The sequence below is a fragment of the Thermobia domestica genome, chromosome 13 (assembly GCF_964235325.1).
Source record: "Thermobia domestica chromosome 13, izTheDome1.hap1.1, whole genome shotgun sequence".
Taxonomy (NCBI): domain Eukaryota; kingdom Metazoa; phylum Arthropoda; class Insecta; order Zygentoma; family Lepismatidae; genus Thermobia; species Thermobia domestica.
The window spans coordinates 32232229-32250104 of record NC_137466.1 but is presented as its reverse complement, the minus strand read 5'-3'; the positions used below and the strand labels follow the sequence as shown (position 1 = coordinate 32250104).

The following is a 17876-nucleotide window of genomic DNA, read 5'->3' as shown; positions in this document are numbered from 1 at the left end:
ATATTTATTTCTGAATGAAAAATTTGACTTTTCCTACTTATCTACTGAAAAGCCGAATACGTTGAATCTCTGCTAATAATTTTGGCAACTTATTTATTCTGCCACCTTCGTCAGAGAATTTAACTTAGAAGCTAAATTTGATATATAACACCAAAGGTAAAAGTATGTGAAATGTTAATAATCTTACCTTAATGAATTCAACGTCTTATTTTTAAGGTAATTTTAATTCTGAAATCATCATTATTTCTACCAAAGTTGTTTCCGATCTATGGTGACGATTTCAACCTGCACTTACTTTAAAAGAAACCATGTCGCTACCATCGAGAATGCTCTGTTTGGTGGCCCTGCATCTGAAAATTGCCCGACAGCGAAGTTCCCACTGTAAGAGACTGGCACGCAGCATAGTTATGTCAAGTCGCAACTTCTGACAGGCTTTCCATAATCCTTCAACGGTGCGGGGTTTCCTGTGAAACAAGACTCGTTTCAGGAGGCTGAAGACGCATCAGGGGACTTCACTTGAATGTTTATCAATGGAATTGCACGAATTCAGTTTGTGCTGCCACTTGTTGAGAGGAAAAGGCAGGTTGAGCAAGATGTGTGACTTGACGCCTTGTCTTGTTGCACCATACACGATTCTTGTTCCTCCCGTAGAGATGGGGAATGGCGATAAACTGGTTTCAGTACGTTAGCCTGATAATATTCAGAATTCACCTTCGTATTTTTGGCTACACGATGTATGGTCAGCTTGCTCTGGTACGAGCATCCAGCAGTGATCATGAAACCTGTGCCAAAACTTCCCTTACACTCAGTGAACCATCATTGAAAGCCCTCACACCTATCGATCAATAAAAAATTACACGTGGCTTGTGACAGTTATCCAGATAAACATATGCCTCGTTCAGTTTTACAACGAACTTCCACTTTTCTGTAGCCAGGTACCGCTCATACAGCTTTTGACAGTCGGTGCGACGTTTCTGGATGTGTTTGGCAAGAGCTTATGAACACGCCCCTTCCGTCGCCTTACCAACCACAAATGGCGGTGAATGATGGTATGCACTGTCTTCAGTGATGTCTGTAGCTGATTCGTGATACTCCTTTGTGTGGGTGGATTCTCACTGGTGACCAGAGCCCGAACTTCCAGAATTCTAGCTCATGTGCGGCTAGTGGCTGGCCGGGGATTGACTTGTTTCTACCCCAAAGTAATGATCCCATGCCTTACCTTAACTGCCCCTTTAAACACCCGTGATATGCCATTTTTGGACGCAGTGAATCCACGCTCCTTGCATAGTTTGATAATAACACTATAACTATAGTTCACATCGGAAAGCGCAGTTTTTGTAACCCACCCAATAATCACGTATTTTCGGCGACATTTTTCCCAATATGCACTTACCACACCTGTCACTCACAGTCAGTGATTCAAGTTGGCCACACGACTGGGAGCTTCCTTCTCTTTCCGCTTTGCGGAGCTGCACAAGGTGTGTAATTTCGTCACCATAAATCGGAAATAACCTCTTTAGATGTCCCAATGAAGGTAACAGAATAATCTCGAAATAATTAGCAGCAAAAAATTAAAATGGAACGCAGTTGATATCTTAAGACTGTTCTCTTTTCGTGCCGTAACCTATTACTAGCTTGGAAGTAAGTTTAGGTCACAAATGATAGGATGGTAAATCATGATTGATGAGTGAGAGGAGGAATGTCCCAATTTATGCTATTTAATGTGTTCATTTTTTGTGGCTTACGCAAGAAGAATTTAAGTAAGAATTAAATTCATTTGTTCCTGTTGCTCCTTTCTTTTTTCCACCTGTTTCCATGATTCACTTTCTTATCATTTGTGATCTAAAATAACTCCCAAACTACGGAAGCTGTATGCAGTAAAGAAAGCAAACAAAAATTGTTATATATTAATACTTAACCAAGACTTCTTTGTGAGAATATGGGGTATATCATCCATTTTCGTGTATTCATTATACTTGCCCAGTAACACGTTTCGAAGTCATTATAACATAATTATCTACAGGTTACAGCACTTAGTCAATATAATAATGTTAATAGTGTTCATAATTATTACAATAATGTTCAGAAAAAATATTACGATTCCGCCCCCAAAATGTTCATAACTTCTCGTAAATGGAAATTTAGAACATGAATAGTCAGATGTACGAGGGTGGTTCAATAATTATTGTCCCTGACATATAAGGAGTATTATTTTTCCTAAAAGTCTCTTTTCATAGTAATGCACTTCTTCCACCTATGCTGTAAAGCCACTATGCCAGCTTCAAAGAAAGTCTCTGGCTGAGCCGTGAGCCATTCCTCCAAAGCTTCAATAACAGCTGCATTTGAGTAAAACTTCTTCCCCTTGAGGTGCTCCTTCAACTTTGGGAACAAATGAAAGTCACTAGGGGCAAGGTCGGGTGAGTAGGGAGTATGTTCCAACACATCAAAACCAGCAGCATACATTGCGGCATCATTAAAATGGCTTTTGTGGGCCGGAGCATTATCTTGGTGGAACAGCACTTTTCGCTGCAACATCCCACACCGTTTTTCCTTGATTGCTTCGCGTAACTTAGGGATTAGGGCTACATAATAGACCCCCGTGATAGTGTGTTCAACCTCCAGGTAGTCAGTAAGGAGCACGCCCTTCGCATCCCAAAAAATTGTGTCCATAACCTTGCGTGCTGATGCTTGCACCTTGAACTTGCGTGGGGGAGGCGAACTGCTGTGCCGCCACTCCACGCTCTGTCGTTTGGACTCGGGATCATAGTGGTGGAGCCACGTCTCATCCACTGTCACAAATATATCACAGAACTATTTCAGGTCTGCCCCCATAACCTCCAAACCAGCCCTTGAACATTGATCTCTGTCTTTCTGTGTTCACGAGATAACATTTTGGGTACCCTCGCGCTGACACCTTTCTGAATCTCAAGTGTTCATGCACAGTGGTTTCCACTGAGCCTACAGAGATGTGCATGATGTCTGCTAACTGTTGCACCGTGATTCGTCTGTCTGCTATAATCGTATTATGCACAGCATCAATGTTTTCTGGGGTGCATGCTGTTATTGGAGGACCAGCACCAGGGGCCTGTTGACAGCTTTCCCTGCCGCAATGGAAGTCGCGGCACCAATTTTTTTATCACCTGGTAGGAAGGAGCCCCATCACCCAACACACTGATCATGTCCTCATGAATCTTCTTTGGGCTTAACCCCTTTTTCTGGAGGTACTTGATAACAGCTCGTTCGGTTTTCTCCTTTTCCAAGCTAGGTACCACCTCTCACACCTGAAACGACAAAAAAAGAATATTAATATAGCAGGTATGGTTCTGCAATTTAGCATATAGGCATCTAAGACATTAGGCTACAATATCCCCCATCAGCCATCCCAGCTCAAGCATTTTAAATATACCGGGAACAATAATTGAGGGGTAAATTTGGATATGGGCGGAACTAGCAATTCTTTAATTTTTCAGGAGAGCAGAAAAACAAACTCCTTTATCCAATTAACCAACGTATGCATACAATATTTTTGGAGACAGGCGTTCGCTACGAAGCAGATATTACCTTAACACTACATAAACACATGCCCAAATTTGCAGAAAATATGTATATCTCATTTTACCGGAAATAGGTCGATACGCCCTTATCCAAATTACCCCTTCAATTATTGAACCTCCCTCGTAATAATGCACTCTGCGTGAAAATTTGACGCAGATGCAGTATCCAGGATTGATCAGTCGACATCAAGTCCGAATATAGTAGTTTCTTGTTTGTTCGTTTGATTGCAGTTAATGAAGAGCTCGAACTGCATATGCTGTCAATGGGAGTCTAAACGAAGTCCACATATCTCGGAAGTATGACTACATACAGCTTGGGAGATGTAATCGTAATGGTTGAGTTGATTTCGAGTTTAATGTCCCTTTCAGCAGCGAGGATATATGAGACGGGACCTACTGATTAACGTGGAATTCGAACCACATGAGCTCCCGTCTAATTGTAATGGTTATAATAATTCTTATTATTATTTCCAAAATATCAGAAAACAGTAACAAAATGCAAATGGTCTTTATATAATGAAAAAGAAGAAACGTAGAAAATGATATAAAGAAGAGAGACACTTGTTAACTCCGGCTCACGCCAATTCCGGCAGAATATCATCTTACTTAATAACTGCGTATTATTCTACAAGTACATGAATAGTAGATAAACTGTATTAAACTTCTTGTTATGATAAACATCAAAGCATCAAAATATCAAACATAAACATTTTAGAAATCTCGGCTACTTCTCTTTTTTAACCTATATTTTATTTGAGATAGCCCTATCCTTTAAACAGGGCCGCAATGACTCAGTGGCAGAGCACTCACCTCTAGTGCGCGGGGTCCCTGATTTGATCCCAGCTCGCACCAATTGAACTTTGTGGTGGAGAAACACCATGTTCTCGAGGCTCTCCCGTTTCCTTCCACTTTCGTCATTCCACTATTGTCTTAATTTCTCATCATTAACGTCTCCTTTGCCTAGCCGGCATAACCGTGGGACGTAAAAGACTGAAAATTTCATTTCTATCCTTTTATGCCGTTCTTTCAACTCCTAAATTCTCTCAGTGCTTCAACCAACAATGTCGGTAGTTGCATTCACCATCGTACTTACCTTAAAAAAAAAAAAAAAAAAAAAAAAAAAAAAAAAAAAGCTGCAAGGTACAAATTTATTATTGCAATCTAAATGAAAGTTTTAGATAAATCTCTTGTCAAAAAGTAAACAGTACATGGTATAGTAGACCGTGATTATTCGGTCTAATGTGACAGAAGGGCATGGGCGGATAAACAAAACAACTTGGCAATAATTCTCACATCCTGCCCTATTCATACCATAAGCAAACTTTTTATACAAAGACCTACACTTATTTATATTTTCTGACCTCTTAGGCAGTACTTTATGAATGTTTGTTAGTACAAGGTAACCAAAAAATGTTCTTGCCGTTTTAGAGCAGTGATAAACAAAGAGCAATACGGTGTAGGATACGTACTTTTATGTTTCGAAGTAATCTCCATCAGCATCCAACATCTTTTTCCCAACGTTCCTGCAGCACAACAACTCGGCGGTTATGAATGCAAAGAAGTACGTGAGTGCGTTCCATAGGTATTCCTTATTTGCAAAAGATCTCCCATTAAGGTGGTTGTCAAGGGCATGAAACAGGGGTAATATTTTGGCTCAAGGTCCGATGAATATGGTGCATGGCACAGTGTCTCCCATCCAAGTTGCTGAAGGGTTTCCTGGGTTCTCTTTGCCACATGTGGTTGGCATTGTCGTGCAGGAACAACATACCCTTGGGATTCACCACTTCCTGCTCCTTCTGCCACAATGCACGGTGTACCCTGTGTATCTGCTGAGAGTAGAAGTCAGCGGTGATAGTCTGGGACCTGGTGGAAAGATCTCATAATGCACCACTTTCCGACAATTCCATCATACAGAGAGCATAACTTTTCGTGGGTGCAGAGGTGGTGTTGATCTGTGAGGAAGAGGGTTACGTGGCGTCAACCAATGTCTGGTATGCTTGGAAGTGTTCAAGTGTCGAATAAACAAGGAGAAAAGACTGTCACTCGTTGTTCCCTGTTGGCTGCCGACAGTGTGTGGGGGTACCAATTTGCTTTACATGCAGGTGCAATCTGACTGTTTCAGCGGAAATATGGAAACTTTTTGCAAATTCATCACACGTTAGACCACTGCCCTTCTGGATGGCGGCTTTCAGGGCCTCGTTATCCAACACATGTAGTAGTCCACTGCGAGGTTCATCCGAAAGGCTCACATCTCCCGAACGGAATTTCTGGAAGTAATGCTTGGCGGTGTGTTCGTTCACGGCATTTTCCCCAAATGCCTGTCATGTACGGCGACTTGATGCTTCAGTCGACAAGCCCACTTTAAAGTCATACAGCAAACACACGCGAACAAGCTGCTTTGATACCTGCATTTTCCTTTGACACTGGATGAGTTATAACTGCTGTGTGTGCGCAACGTGCCTGCATTACTGAAGGTCGATGGTCAGACTAACTCCCGATCTCTTGGTAGGCACATGCATCATTTCGTTTCCTCTGTGTGAACACATGATTAATGGAACGTCTAAAACAACAATATATTTTTTTTTTTTTAGTTACCTTGTACTTAGTGTACGTTTGAAACATTTATTACAAAAAATAAAGTCCATGAATAAAGGTATTGAACACATTTTAAGATAAATTCTATAATATCTAACTGAATTGCAGGAAACATAAAATTAATTGATGTACGCTGCATATATATACAATTATGCAATAAACAAAACATTAATTCTTATAAAAATGTCTTTGGAAAATGCATAATTCTTAAAATAATTGGTTTAGGTTTATTTTGTTGTTTATTGGTAAGTGATGAAATGAATGTAAATAGGTAGGCCTAAGAAAGAAAGAAGAAAAAACGAGGCTTAACTTACAGTGTTCGAAAAAGTCTTGATAGATGATGCTTATCCTTTGCAAAGTACGTTTTCATCAAGGAGTTAGAAGTCAAATACATCATTCAAAAAAAATATTCTTAATTTTATTAGCTTTTTGAACTACGCCTGATAGCCGAGAGTCCACTGTATTTAATATCAACTGTGGTTCATTACACAACGGAGATGGTTATTATGGTATTTATTATTATTATTTAAAAAATATAAATGTTGCCAACACTTTCGTTGGTTACATTGAGTAAGTAATTACTGTATAACTAAAATATAAAGAGAAGACTCCCAAAATATATTGAAAATTGCATTGTATCTGTTATGGTAGTTTAATTTCAGTTTCTTTGTTCTCTTCCAGCCACAGACATTGCAGTTGGATTTCCTGACAAAAATTCTTCCTAACTATCATCATTTGAAGAAGCCAATGAAGAAAGTATAGCTATAAATGCCTCAGAGTAAAGGGAAATCGGAACATTGATTGTTTTCTGGCACTGTGGGTGTGGCATTTCTGCACTGGAGCTCACTACGAAATCACGTCGCTTCTTATATTGGCTATAGTTATCTGGGAACGAAAGAGCGCTTCCATATGTGAAAATAACTACTCTTACTTCGTATTTGTTACGTATTAAATATTTATTTGTAATAAATAAATTTACTTATATATTTATAAATTAAATATTTCTGTTACGTTTATTATATTCTGATTATATTATAAAGAGAGCAAGCTTGTTTGCTTATGATACATTGTAAAGCTACTCAACAGATTTCATTAACTCTTTAACCATTTGAAACTCCATTTTCGTGAATGTTTAGATTTCTATTTTCACGCTTCTGTCGTGTGAACTACTTAACGGCGTAAAAACTTTGCGAAAATCGATTACTTATATGGGAAATACTGTTAGTACATTTTTTTTTCAACCATTGACAATAAAGGTACAAGATAATACAGGAAGGTTCCCTGGTTTACAGAATATGAATATATATTTTACTTGCACGAATACAGGAGGATATTTTTTGTTTATCGAATGTAATGTAACGTAACTGACTAACTAGACTAAAATATTTAAGTGAAAGATCAAATAAATTAAAATACAGAAGGTTGTTTCGGTTTATATCAAATCTATTTTGAAGAGAATTCACCTTACTATATGCTTTATTGCCCCCCCCCCCTTCCCCCGGTGATGTTCAATTAAATCTCCAGCACTGTAGACCGTCGCTTGATATCGAAATTTCCATTGGAACAAACTCTGTCGAAGCAGTGGTAATGAAATTCAGTTTATTTCTCTTTGAAAGCTTTCTAGAAACCAGCGAGGGTGTGTGGACGCCAATTTTGGAGACGTCTTTTCAACAGGCAAAAGCTACAGAAATCCATTGAACTGGCATCAGTGCTCTTCACACAAAAGTCTTGAAACACATTGACACGAATTTCTAATTCCCATTCCATTTGCTGATATCAATGGAGTTACGTAGTAGTGGGATGACTTGAAGCATTGTCCGTATGGATCCTCACCGGTTGGCGTCAGCATCGTGAAGTTGTGGAATGTCGATCCGAAAGATCGGTGTTGTAATTGATTCTTGCAACTATCTTGCATTCACTTTCAATATCCCCCATAATTGAATTTCATAACAACTATAACCCATGCGGGAAACTTTTCCGGCAGAGACGAGCCAAGTTGCAGCGGCCTTCGGAATTTCTGTCACGGTATGTTAGCGCCCGAGTGTGACTACCAGGCGTGAGATACTTCATCCATTATGACGACTTAGGCTATTTAGACCCCGCCAGATGCATTTCGTACATTTTCCTGCAGTTTGTTTTTCGTTCTGCAATGTGGCGCGGGAGCAGGTGGTATACGCGAACCTTATAGACACACCTCAGCCGGAGCCGAATGACTGTGGTCATATTTGAAGGTGCCGAATTGTATTGCTCGCTCATCGCACCAGGCACGGCAATCCGAGGATTTTCTGCAGCAGTGTAGCTATTCGTATCCATGGAGGTCTCTTCCTGATGTTTTTCGTGGACGATTGTTTCACCACGGGCTCCTGGTTTGTATAACAGGCCACAATAGCTTTCACAGTAGTCAGCCCGGATGCAGACTTTCCAATGCTCCTATATTTCCTATTTTTCCCATATATTTGCGTCTCTTCCTATAATCTCCTATATTTCCTACATTTTAACAAAACCTCCTATATTTTTGTGGCATTGCTACTTGCTACTTCCACTTGGGAAAATAAGGATTTTTCAGCTTCGTAAGACTAAATTGTCATACTCAATATCGCATGGACTTGGCCCATATTTACATGAAAAATTGTTGTACGATGTTAAAACTTCTGGTAACTTCTTCAGTCTTGCTGTAGATGAAATAACAAGCGCAGCAATTGATAAACAGTTTGATGTTCACATTCGATATTTTTTTCTTCAACCAATTGTGTTGTTACTCATTACCTGGACAATATATTTTTGGGACACGCTGCATTTTCTGATTTTTTTCAAGCTAATGCGAAAACTATTAACACATCTAAACGGACTCATGACAAGTTCCTCATGCTTGGAAAGTGATGGACCTGATGTAAACGTGTCTCGTCGGCAAATGTTAAATGATTGGTGCCAAGACCAAAGGTTACCAAAGTTTCTTGATAATGGTTCTTGTACTTTGCACACAGTTTCTAATGCGTTTCATGAAAGGGGTAAAATCATTGTCGTGGGATATTGAAGATTTTTGTGTGGATGTATTTCAGTGGTTCAGAATGTTTATGGCTCGACGAGACGACAGTGCTTTTGTCCAGTCAGTATTGGATTTAGAAAGCCATTTCTTTCTACATCATGTTCCGAATCGATTATTAACTTTGTATCTTGTGTGCAAATGCATCGTGGAACAACTTCCAAGGCTAGGTATTACTTTCTGGAGAATCAGCCAGCACAAGATAAAACATGTCATGAATATAATTGGCTGCTGATTTACTTTTGGCGCACCACATTTTGGAAGATTTACAAGTAAAATTCAATGCTTTGCATGAAAAGACATATTTATAAAGAACAAATTTCTGCAAGCGATAGAATTGTTACTAGTGTAAAATCATTATAAGTGCTTTACGACGGAGAAAATAGACTGTAGAGAGATGTAAGATGACTGTGTTAGAAACTATTTTCCACTGGCGGTGTATTTCTGCACAATGTCCAGAAGCTGTATTTTATCTTACACTAAAATAGAAATTGCTGAGCAAAGCAACGTTTATTATAAAATAATGTCTGACAGCGTCTGATGAAGTTGGCGAAACTGTCACACATTTATTATTTTATAATAAACGTTGTTTTGTTCAGCAATTTGTAATTTAGTGTAAGTTATTCAATATAGCAAAGCTGGTATGAATCAGTTATTTACTAGGGGCTGCGGTGGCTCAATGGTAGAGCGTTCACCTCTGGTGCTTGGGGTCCCGGGTTCGATCCCAGCCGCGCCAAGTGAACTTTGTGGTGGACAAACACCGTGTGCGTGGGTTTGGCTCCGAGTTCTCCCGTTTCCTCCCACTTTCTTCATTCCACCATTTTATTCATTACTCATCATCACCGTCTCCTTTAGCTTAACCGGCATACCCGTGGGACGTAAAACTCAAGAATTTCATTTCATTTTTCAGTTATTTACTGTATTTTACGTTTACAAGTGGAGGAGCTACTAGTATGAAACCCTGACAAGTGCTATTGAAACACGTATCATTGCAAAACCCACTCGTTTTCCTCAATTACACGTATACCCACCTTCCCTGACGCACCCCTCGCTAACGTTCGGGAGTCCCGGCTTCGCCCATGCTCTGACTAGGTTAGATTGAATTCGTGCATTTTAGTAGCCACCTAGCACACTTTTTTTGCACTGTAGTTTTTATGCGTACATCCGGCCGTCGTATTTATATGCAAAACGTAAAACAATTGTAATTTTTCAACAATTGCTTAAGATAGCTCCCTTAAATTTTAGCTATGTCATGTAAGATATTTTCATGTAACCCAGCACAAATCATTTAGGAAACCGTAAGAAGGGAATCAGTAAAAGAATTCTGATTTTTCAACAATTATTTCGAGTGGTGCGCCAAAAGTTAACCTGCACGAATAATCGGTACAGAAGGATTAAGCAATTTCTAAGACACGTATAGTTACAAACCCTGATTTTCTGATGCAGATCCTTTTTACAGTTTCCTTATGGTCGTTGCTTAGAAACACTAAGAAACTCGTAAAAAATTTTGCAACGAGATAGTTACGCATTTAGTTATATTTAGAATAAAATGTATGTTCATATAGCAATTGGTGTAATTTCCATGTGTTATATATTTTTTTTTCTGCCTATTGGATAATTGAAATCTTCCTTTTTCATAGCTTCACGAAACCTACTATATTTTTTCGTCGTGATTTTCTATATATTTTTTCATTAGCATTGGAAAGCCTGCCGGATGTGAACCCATTCTTCTGACATTGTTTCGCTGTGCGTATTTAGGAAGAATGAGCATGAAAAAGAGCCATGACATACTCCTATCAGTAATGGTTTAATGTAGGTGCCATTTGACTTTTCAAACGTACTATTAAACATGATAGTAAACGCGTCGTCCTAGCTGAGTTAAATTGATTTGAGTTTAATGTCCCTTTCAGCAGTGGGGCTATATGAGACGGGACCTACTGATTAACGTGAAATCCGTGAAACCACATGAGCTCCCGCTGGGAATCGAACCCGGATCTCCCACGCCAAAGGCCTGTGCGCTAACCGCTTAGCCACGTAGAAGCTCCGCGTCGTCCTAGCGTCATGTCCCAGTCCGCTATGAAGTTCCTAATTCGGTCCAATATAAACCGAACAACCTTTTGTAATTTACTTGGTATATGTAATACGTATGACGGACACAAGTTTTTTTTCTTTTTCTTTTTTCGCTGAGTGTACTATAATGTAACTTGGGTAAAAGCGAATACTGATGTTAAGTCGATTTAGCAAAATCATTAGGTATATATGTAAAATTAAATATATAAAGAAAATCATATTGTAAACCGAATAAACTGTTATTACAATAATAAATCAAATAATTAATAAAAAAACTTGTACCACAAGCCTACACCGTATAAGACACGACGTTAACCAGGTTTGTTATGACAAAATTTACAATGGAAATATAAAGAAACATATTAAATTTACGCCACCACGTACAATCTTGGGTCAATGCCTCGGCAATTGTTCTGCTAAAATAATGTATCATTTCTTAAAATCTTTCCACAATTCAACAAGATAAGTAAATTGGTCAACTTTTAAACACTGTGTGAATAGCGAACCTGTCGAACTGTCAAACAGTCGTAATCTGACTTGAAGTTTAGCACAGGTACTTCTACCACCCCACTTTTTAACGATCTCGATGCGGTCGGCTTTGGCTAATGGCATAGCTCAGCATCTGGAAATAAGAGATAAATTTGAGTTTCATGTGAGTATAGCTTCAAAGTTATTACAGTTATGTTAAATCTGATTACACCATTGAGCTTCTCTCAAGATTCTAGCACTGTTTCTTATATCGCATGATCCCCCTTCCCATTTAAATTTTTTGTGCGAGATTCAAAATGGTGGACTGCAAAATAGCGACTGTTTACCTGACATGACTTCGGCCTAACATGTCTCTACAATTACCAATTCGGCTATCTACGCTCTTTCATTTTATAAGGGGTGGTACGGGACTTTTGACATTCTATATATATATATATATAAGCACGGAATTTTCTCGAGACAAAATAGTTTTTCTTTTAAAAAATCAGAACTTTATTATTTTCTGTCGTACGTTTTTCTTTCTACTAATGAAAAAATCATAAAATTTATAAAAAGTACAGTACAGCACAGACACAAAATTTGATGTATGTGAAAGTGGTGCGTGCTGGTTCGATCCCAGCTCGTGGACAAACTCGTGTGAGTGGATTTTCTCGGGGTTCTCTTGTTTCCACCATTGCATTCATTTCTCATCATTACCGTCTCCTTTAGCCTACATGGCAGAACCGTGAACGTAAAACAGAAAGATTTCCTTTTTTATTTTTTGGTGTATGTGGGTTGGTATATCAATACAAATATCCTTTAGTTATACAAATGTTGGAAATTCCATATGAAAGAGATGAAGGAAGAAGAACGAATTCAGTATGACAAACGGAATGGGGAATGGGAGATAGGGACATTTCTGGAACTGACGGATGTACAGAAATGAAATTTGATATAGGGACATTTCTTGAACTGACGGATGTACAGAAATGAAATTTGATATACAATTACTTTTTGATACATATAGAACAACTTCTTAATTGTTCATTAAAAAGCATTTACCCCAAAAATATCCAAAAAGTGTGTGGGCAGCAAGTAATTACCTTCCTCAGCACATGCTTTCTCAGAAGACTTACGATGTCTGTGAAACTGCAGTCCGTTGACTATCTTGTTCCGAATACCATTACTTTTCTTACTTCCAACAGTCTTGAAAACAAAGTACATAATCGGTATCTGATTAATAATTAAAAAGACATTGCTTCTCAATCTCACTTGTTTCACGTTTTTGACTCGACTAATAAGGTAATTGATCGATAAAAAATTAACTAACTAACTATATGGCCTATGGAACCCGAAGATTTAATACTATATTTACAAAAGCTCTCCCCTGACTTGTGTCCTCAGTCAACGGAATCTAGTTTCTACTTTATATTTCTATTTGTGTGAAATCCATCATAACATTGTCCTTCCGTCTGCGCCTAGGTCTTCCTAATGGTATTTTCCAGTCACATTTTTGTAAACATTACATTAAAGCAAATCTCTTCAACTTTCCTCAAAAATCGGGGGGGCGCGGTGGCTCAGTGGTAGAGCGTTCACCTCTGGTGCTTGGGGTCCCGGGTTTGATCCCAGCCCCCGCCAAGTGAACTTTGTGGTGGACAAACACCGTGCTCGTGGGTTTTCTCGGGGTTCTCCCGTTTCCTCCCACTTTCTTCATTCCACCATTTCACTCATCTCTCATTATCACCGTCTCCTTTAGCCTAACCGGCATAACCGTGGGACGTAAAACTTACAGATTTCATTTCATTTCATTTTTCCTCAAAAATCAAAATTTTTACGTTACGTTACCTCTTGAATCACTATATACCTTTATACTCTCTATCTCTCCCTCTCTCTCTGTCTCTTTCTTTCTTACATCGTGATTTCTAAGTAGCATGGTACATGGTGATATCGATATTGAGTTAGAAACACTGTTCCCTGAATGGCTGTCAAGGTTGGGTGATGTCACGATGAATGACCTAGAAGAATCCCCCTCGAGAGACAATGGCTGTACCGTAAACCCTCCCGCTCTAAGCCTCTCTCTCCAACTGCAGGGGGTGGTTGGTAAACATCCACAAGCTATGCACATTAGTCATCTAAATGCTCAGTCTCTTTTGAAAAAAATAGACGAATTCAAAGCCACTTTTACCTCCTTAAACATGCATGCCATCTTAATATCGGAAAGCTGGATGAAACCATCATTGAGTAACACTTTGATCGAACTCCCAAATTATCAAATTTTGAGAGTCGATCGCACGGGGAAGGGGGTGGGAGGAGTATGTGCGTATCTACGAAACGACCTAAAAGTGAAAGTGGTGAGTCAATCGCTTAATATTTATACATGCGAAAGTGAATTGCTTATATTAGAAGTTAATTTAAACCACCAAAAGGTGCTCTTAGCAGTGGTGTATAGACCACCTAAAGCAAAATTTGACAACTTCCTAAACGAGATATCTAAATATATTCCCGTATACCAACTTATCATGGTTTGTGGGGATACAAACTATGATTTACTTTCGATGAAAGATGAGTGTAAAAAGTACAAAGAATCCCTTCTCTCACTCAACCTTTCACGGTGTGCGTTGAAGGCAACGCACCATACAATCAATAGTGAAAGCCTCCTAGATCATATTATAACAGCAGACCCCTCTAGAATTGTCAGTCATGGGCAATTTCCTGCCCCCGGTTTTTCACGTCATGATTTAATATATGCTAGCTATTCACTAAAATTTCCTAAATATAGACCTAAAATTTCCACTTTTAGAAATTTAAAACACATAAATGATGAAGCATTAGATAGGGACGCAGCGCAAATACCCTGGAATGACACCCTAATTATACCTTCCACTGAAGGCAAGCTAGAATTATTTAATAGCTTTATTCACACTCTCCTCAATAAACATGTACCTGAAAAAACCAAAAGATTTAAAAAACCTGCTAACCCATGGATCACACCAGACATTTTGCAGCTCATGAAAGAACGGGACTTGGCATATCAGAAATTTAAATGGTCCAAGAAAATTAATCCTAGTGGTTCTGCCAATACTTTTGAAGAATATAGAATCCTCAGAAATAAATGTACACAAAAAGTTCGAACTGCTAAAATTAGATTTGGGGCTGATCTATGCACTCAAAGCAATAACCCCAAATATCTTCGGAATAAGTTACGCATGTTCGGTATAGGAAACCGTCAGACTGACGTACAATCTATACACATTCCGCTTAACGAACTAAACGATCACTTTGCTCAGGTCCCAACTCTAGACTTTGTTACAAAAGAATCTACTATGAAAAACATATGCGAAAACCCAAGCATTCACGAAAAATTTAAATTTAGAACGGTTTCTGTCCCAGAAATAGAGGTAGCTCTGAAAAAAATTACATCCAATTCAATAGGGGCTGATGACATCCCACTACAATTCCTTAAGAAGATCATGAGATATATTCTGTTCCCTTTAATGGACATATGTAATTCCTCTACTGTCGGGTTGTTTTCCTAGCCAGTGGAAATTTTCTCTCATTCATCCCCTCAAGAAAATTGCACAACCAATAACGGCGAACGATTATAGACCAATAAACGTGACGCCGTGTATTTCGAAAGTTTTGGAGCATATTGTATTAAATCAAATGTCTGATTTCATAATTTCCCATTATCTCTTATGTCCATATCAGTCTGGCTTTTAAAAAGGACACTCCACACATACGGCTCTTATAAAAATTACAGATGACATTAGAGAAAGCATAGACAAGAAACAACTCACAATACTTTTACTTTTAGATGTCACTAAAGCATTCCAGTCGGTCGATCACGAAATTCTTCTAACAAAACTTAAGTCACTCTTTCATTTCACAGATACGTCGGTTAAATGGTTTCGTTCGTACATTCAGAATAGATATCAGCGTGTTTCTGTTCTGGACAATCAAAGTTCATGGATAACAGTGCACTGTGGAGTTAGTCAAGGAACGGTCTTAGCACCGATTCTGTTCTCTATGTACATAAATGACTTGCCGTAACAAATTCGTCACCTTAAATATCACATATATGCAGATGATGTTCAAGTATATACTTCGACAGATCTTGGAGATATAAATGACACTATCTCACTCATAAATTTAGACCTTGAACGCATATGTGCCTGGGTCTAATCTAATAATTTATATCTAAATCCCAATAAATCTAAATGTATCATAATTGGTTCGAGAAATATCCTTTCCAGACTGCAGAGCACCGAACTTCCTAAAATTACATTAAATGGCACACATATAGCTTTTGATGAAAAAGTGAAAAATCTTGGCCTCATATTTGATCAGAATCTTCTATGGGCGGATCATATAAATCATGTATGCAAAAAGGCGTTTGGTGCACTGCACTCTCTATACCGTTTGAAAAATGTGTTGCCTTATCCAATTAATGCATCTATAGTACAAAGCCTCGTACTATCACATATTGATTATTGCATTAGAGCTTATGGCAATGTAAATGAAGAAGCACTAAGAAAGTGACAGAGGGTTCAGAATGCATGCGTTCGGTTTGTTTTTAATCTTAAACGTTCTGATCACTTGACGCCATTTTTTAATGAATTGGGCTGGCTAAATATCCAAGCTCGCTACATATAGCAATCAATGACAATTTTATTTAAAGTTTTGACATTTGGTGTGCCTATATATCTTTACAATAAACTACAGTATGTTAGAGATAGCCACAATCGTGATACTCGCTCTAGCAGATCAACACTGTTGTCGATACCTCGTCATAATACGAATCAAATGGCTAATTCATTCACAATCTCTGGTATTAGAGAATGGAACAGACTTTCACCAGATGTAAGGAATTCACCCTCAATTGCCACATTCAAAAGAAATTTGAAGCAATATCTGATAGCCTTAGCCAATGTACACCAATCTCGGGAATGATGGTCTTTTTCTTTTTTTTCCTGTTTTTTTTTTTCTTCACGAAGATGAGCAGTAGCAACCAAATGTAAACAGAAACTTGAGGTATGTATCTATAATACTAGGTTTGTGGGAAGGTATGGGGGAGGGGGGAATGTAAGGTAGTAGACTTTTAAGAATACATATATCGTTCTGTGTATGCTGTATATATAGTTTTTTTGTTTTTATGATAAATAGTATGAGGGTATGGCGGGGGAGGGGGTATGTAAGGGAGCATATTCGTGTGTAGGGGTATGTACATATGCATTAATGTAGTAATTGTAACTTTTATGGATTAGACGACAATGGTAGTACATATATCTTGTATACATTTTAGTTGGTTGAGTGTAAGAAAAGGCAAATATAGCCTTAACTCTGCCGTTGAATAAATAAATAAATAAATACTATGAACGAAATTGGACTTGGAAGAAATAGGTCATAAATTGAAGATAGAAATGTAATATTTTACTCTATCTACAAGATTTATTTCCACCTCCATATTTTTGCAGATTATTTGCTTAAATAAAGCATGTGTAACCAAATGAAGAAAGGCTGAAACAGAAAATCCTATTGATAAAGTTATTTATTGACGACAGTTATGGAACTTACACATTATTTCTAAGTATGGATATAAGGGACAAAAATTGACGAATCTACATGTGCTGAAAATTTGCCATGTTATACTGTTATTTGTGTTAATTTTGTTTTAAAAAATAATCTGCCTGAGAATTATTATATTTTAATTTCATTTACCAAATTTTAACAAATATATCTTTTTTTTTCATTTTGTTTTTTGAAAAAACATCGTTTTATAATCTTTTGTCCAAAATTCTGTTATAGTGTTACCCAACCTTTATCAAGATTTCCATTATTTAAATTTAATGCTGAATTTTTGTCCTTGTCAAGTATGATTCAAATACGTTGCTTTCTATGTATGACAAACTCGTGTAAACTACTTTCACACCTTTAATTTTGTGGTCTGTATTTTGGAGATATCTAGACAAACCTGATGTGTTTTTTTCATAACGTGTTTGTTAAGTGTTCCTTCACTCTGGTTGAAGTGTTTCTCTTTGTGGTGCCTATGTAATATTGATCACAAGAGCATGTGATCTGATAAACGCCCGAAAACAAAAATATATCTGTGAAATAATTCTTATGTCCGGATAGTGTTTTTATATATT

At 38.0% G+C, this 17876-nt stretch overlaps 1 protein-coding gene across 1 annotated transcript in view; it reads left to right on the top strand.

The window, feature by feature from the left end:
- The window catches only part of DCTN6-p27 (dynactin subunit 6), an 81500-nt gene extending 64070 nt beyond the window's left edge, over positions 1-17430 (top strand). The window contains exon 5 of the mRNA XM_081735596.1: positions 6831-17430. Within this exon, the coding sequence (XP_081591722.1) occupies positions 6831-6911 (81 nt within the window). The 3' untranslated portion in view covers positions 6912-17430. The remainder of the gene's footprint in view (positions 1-6830) is intronic.
- Positions 17431-17876: the final 446 nt, after the last annotated feature.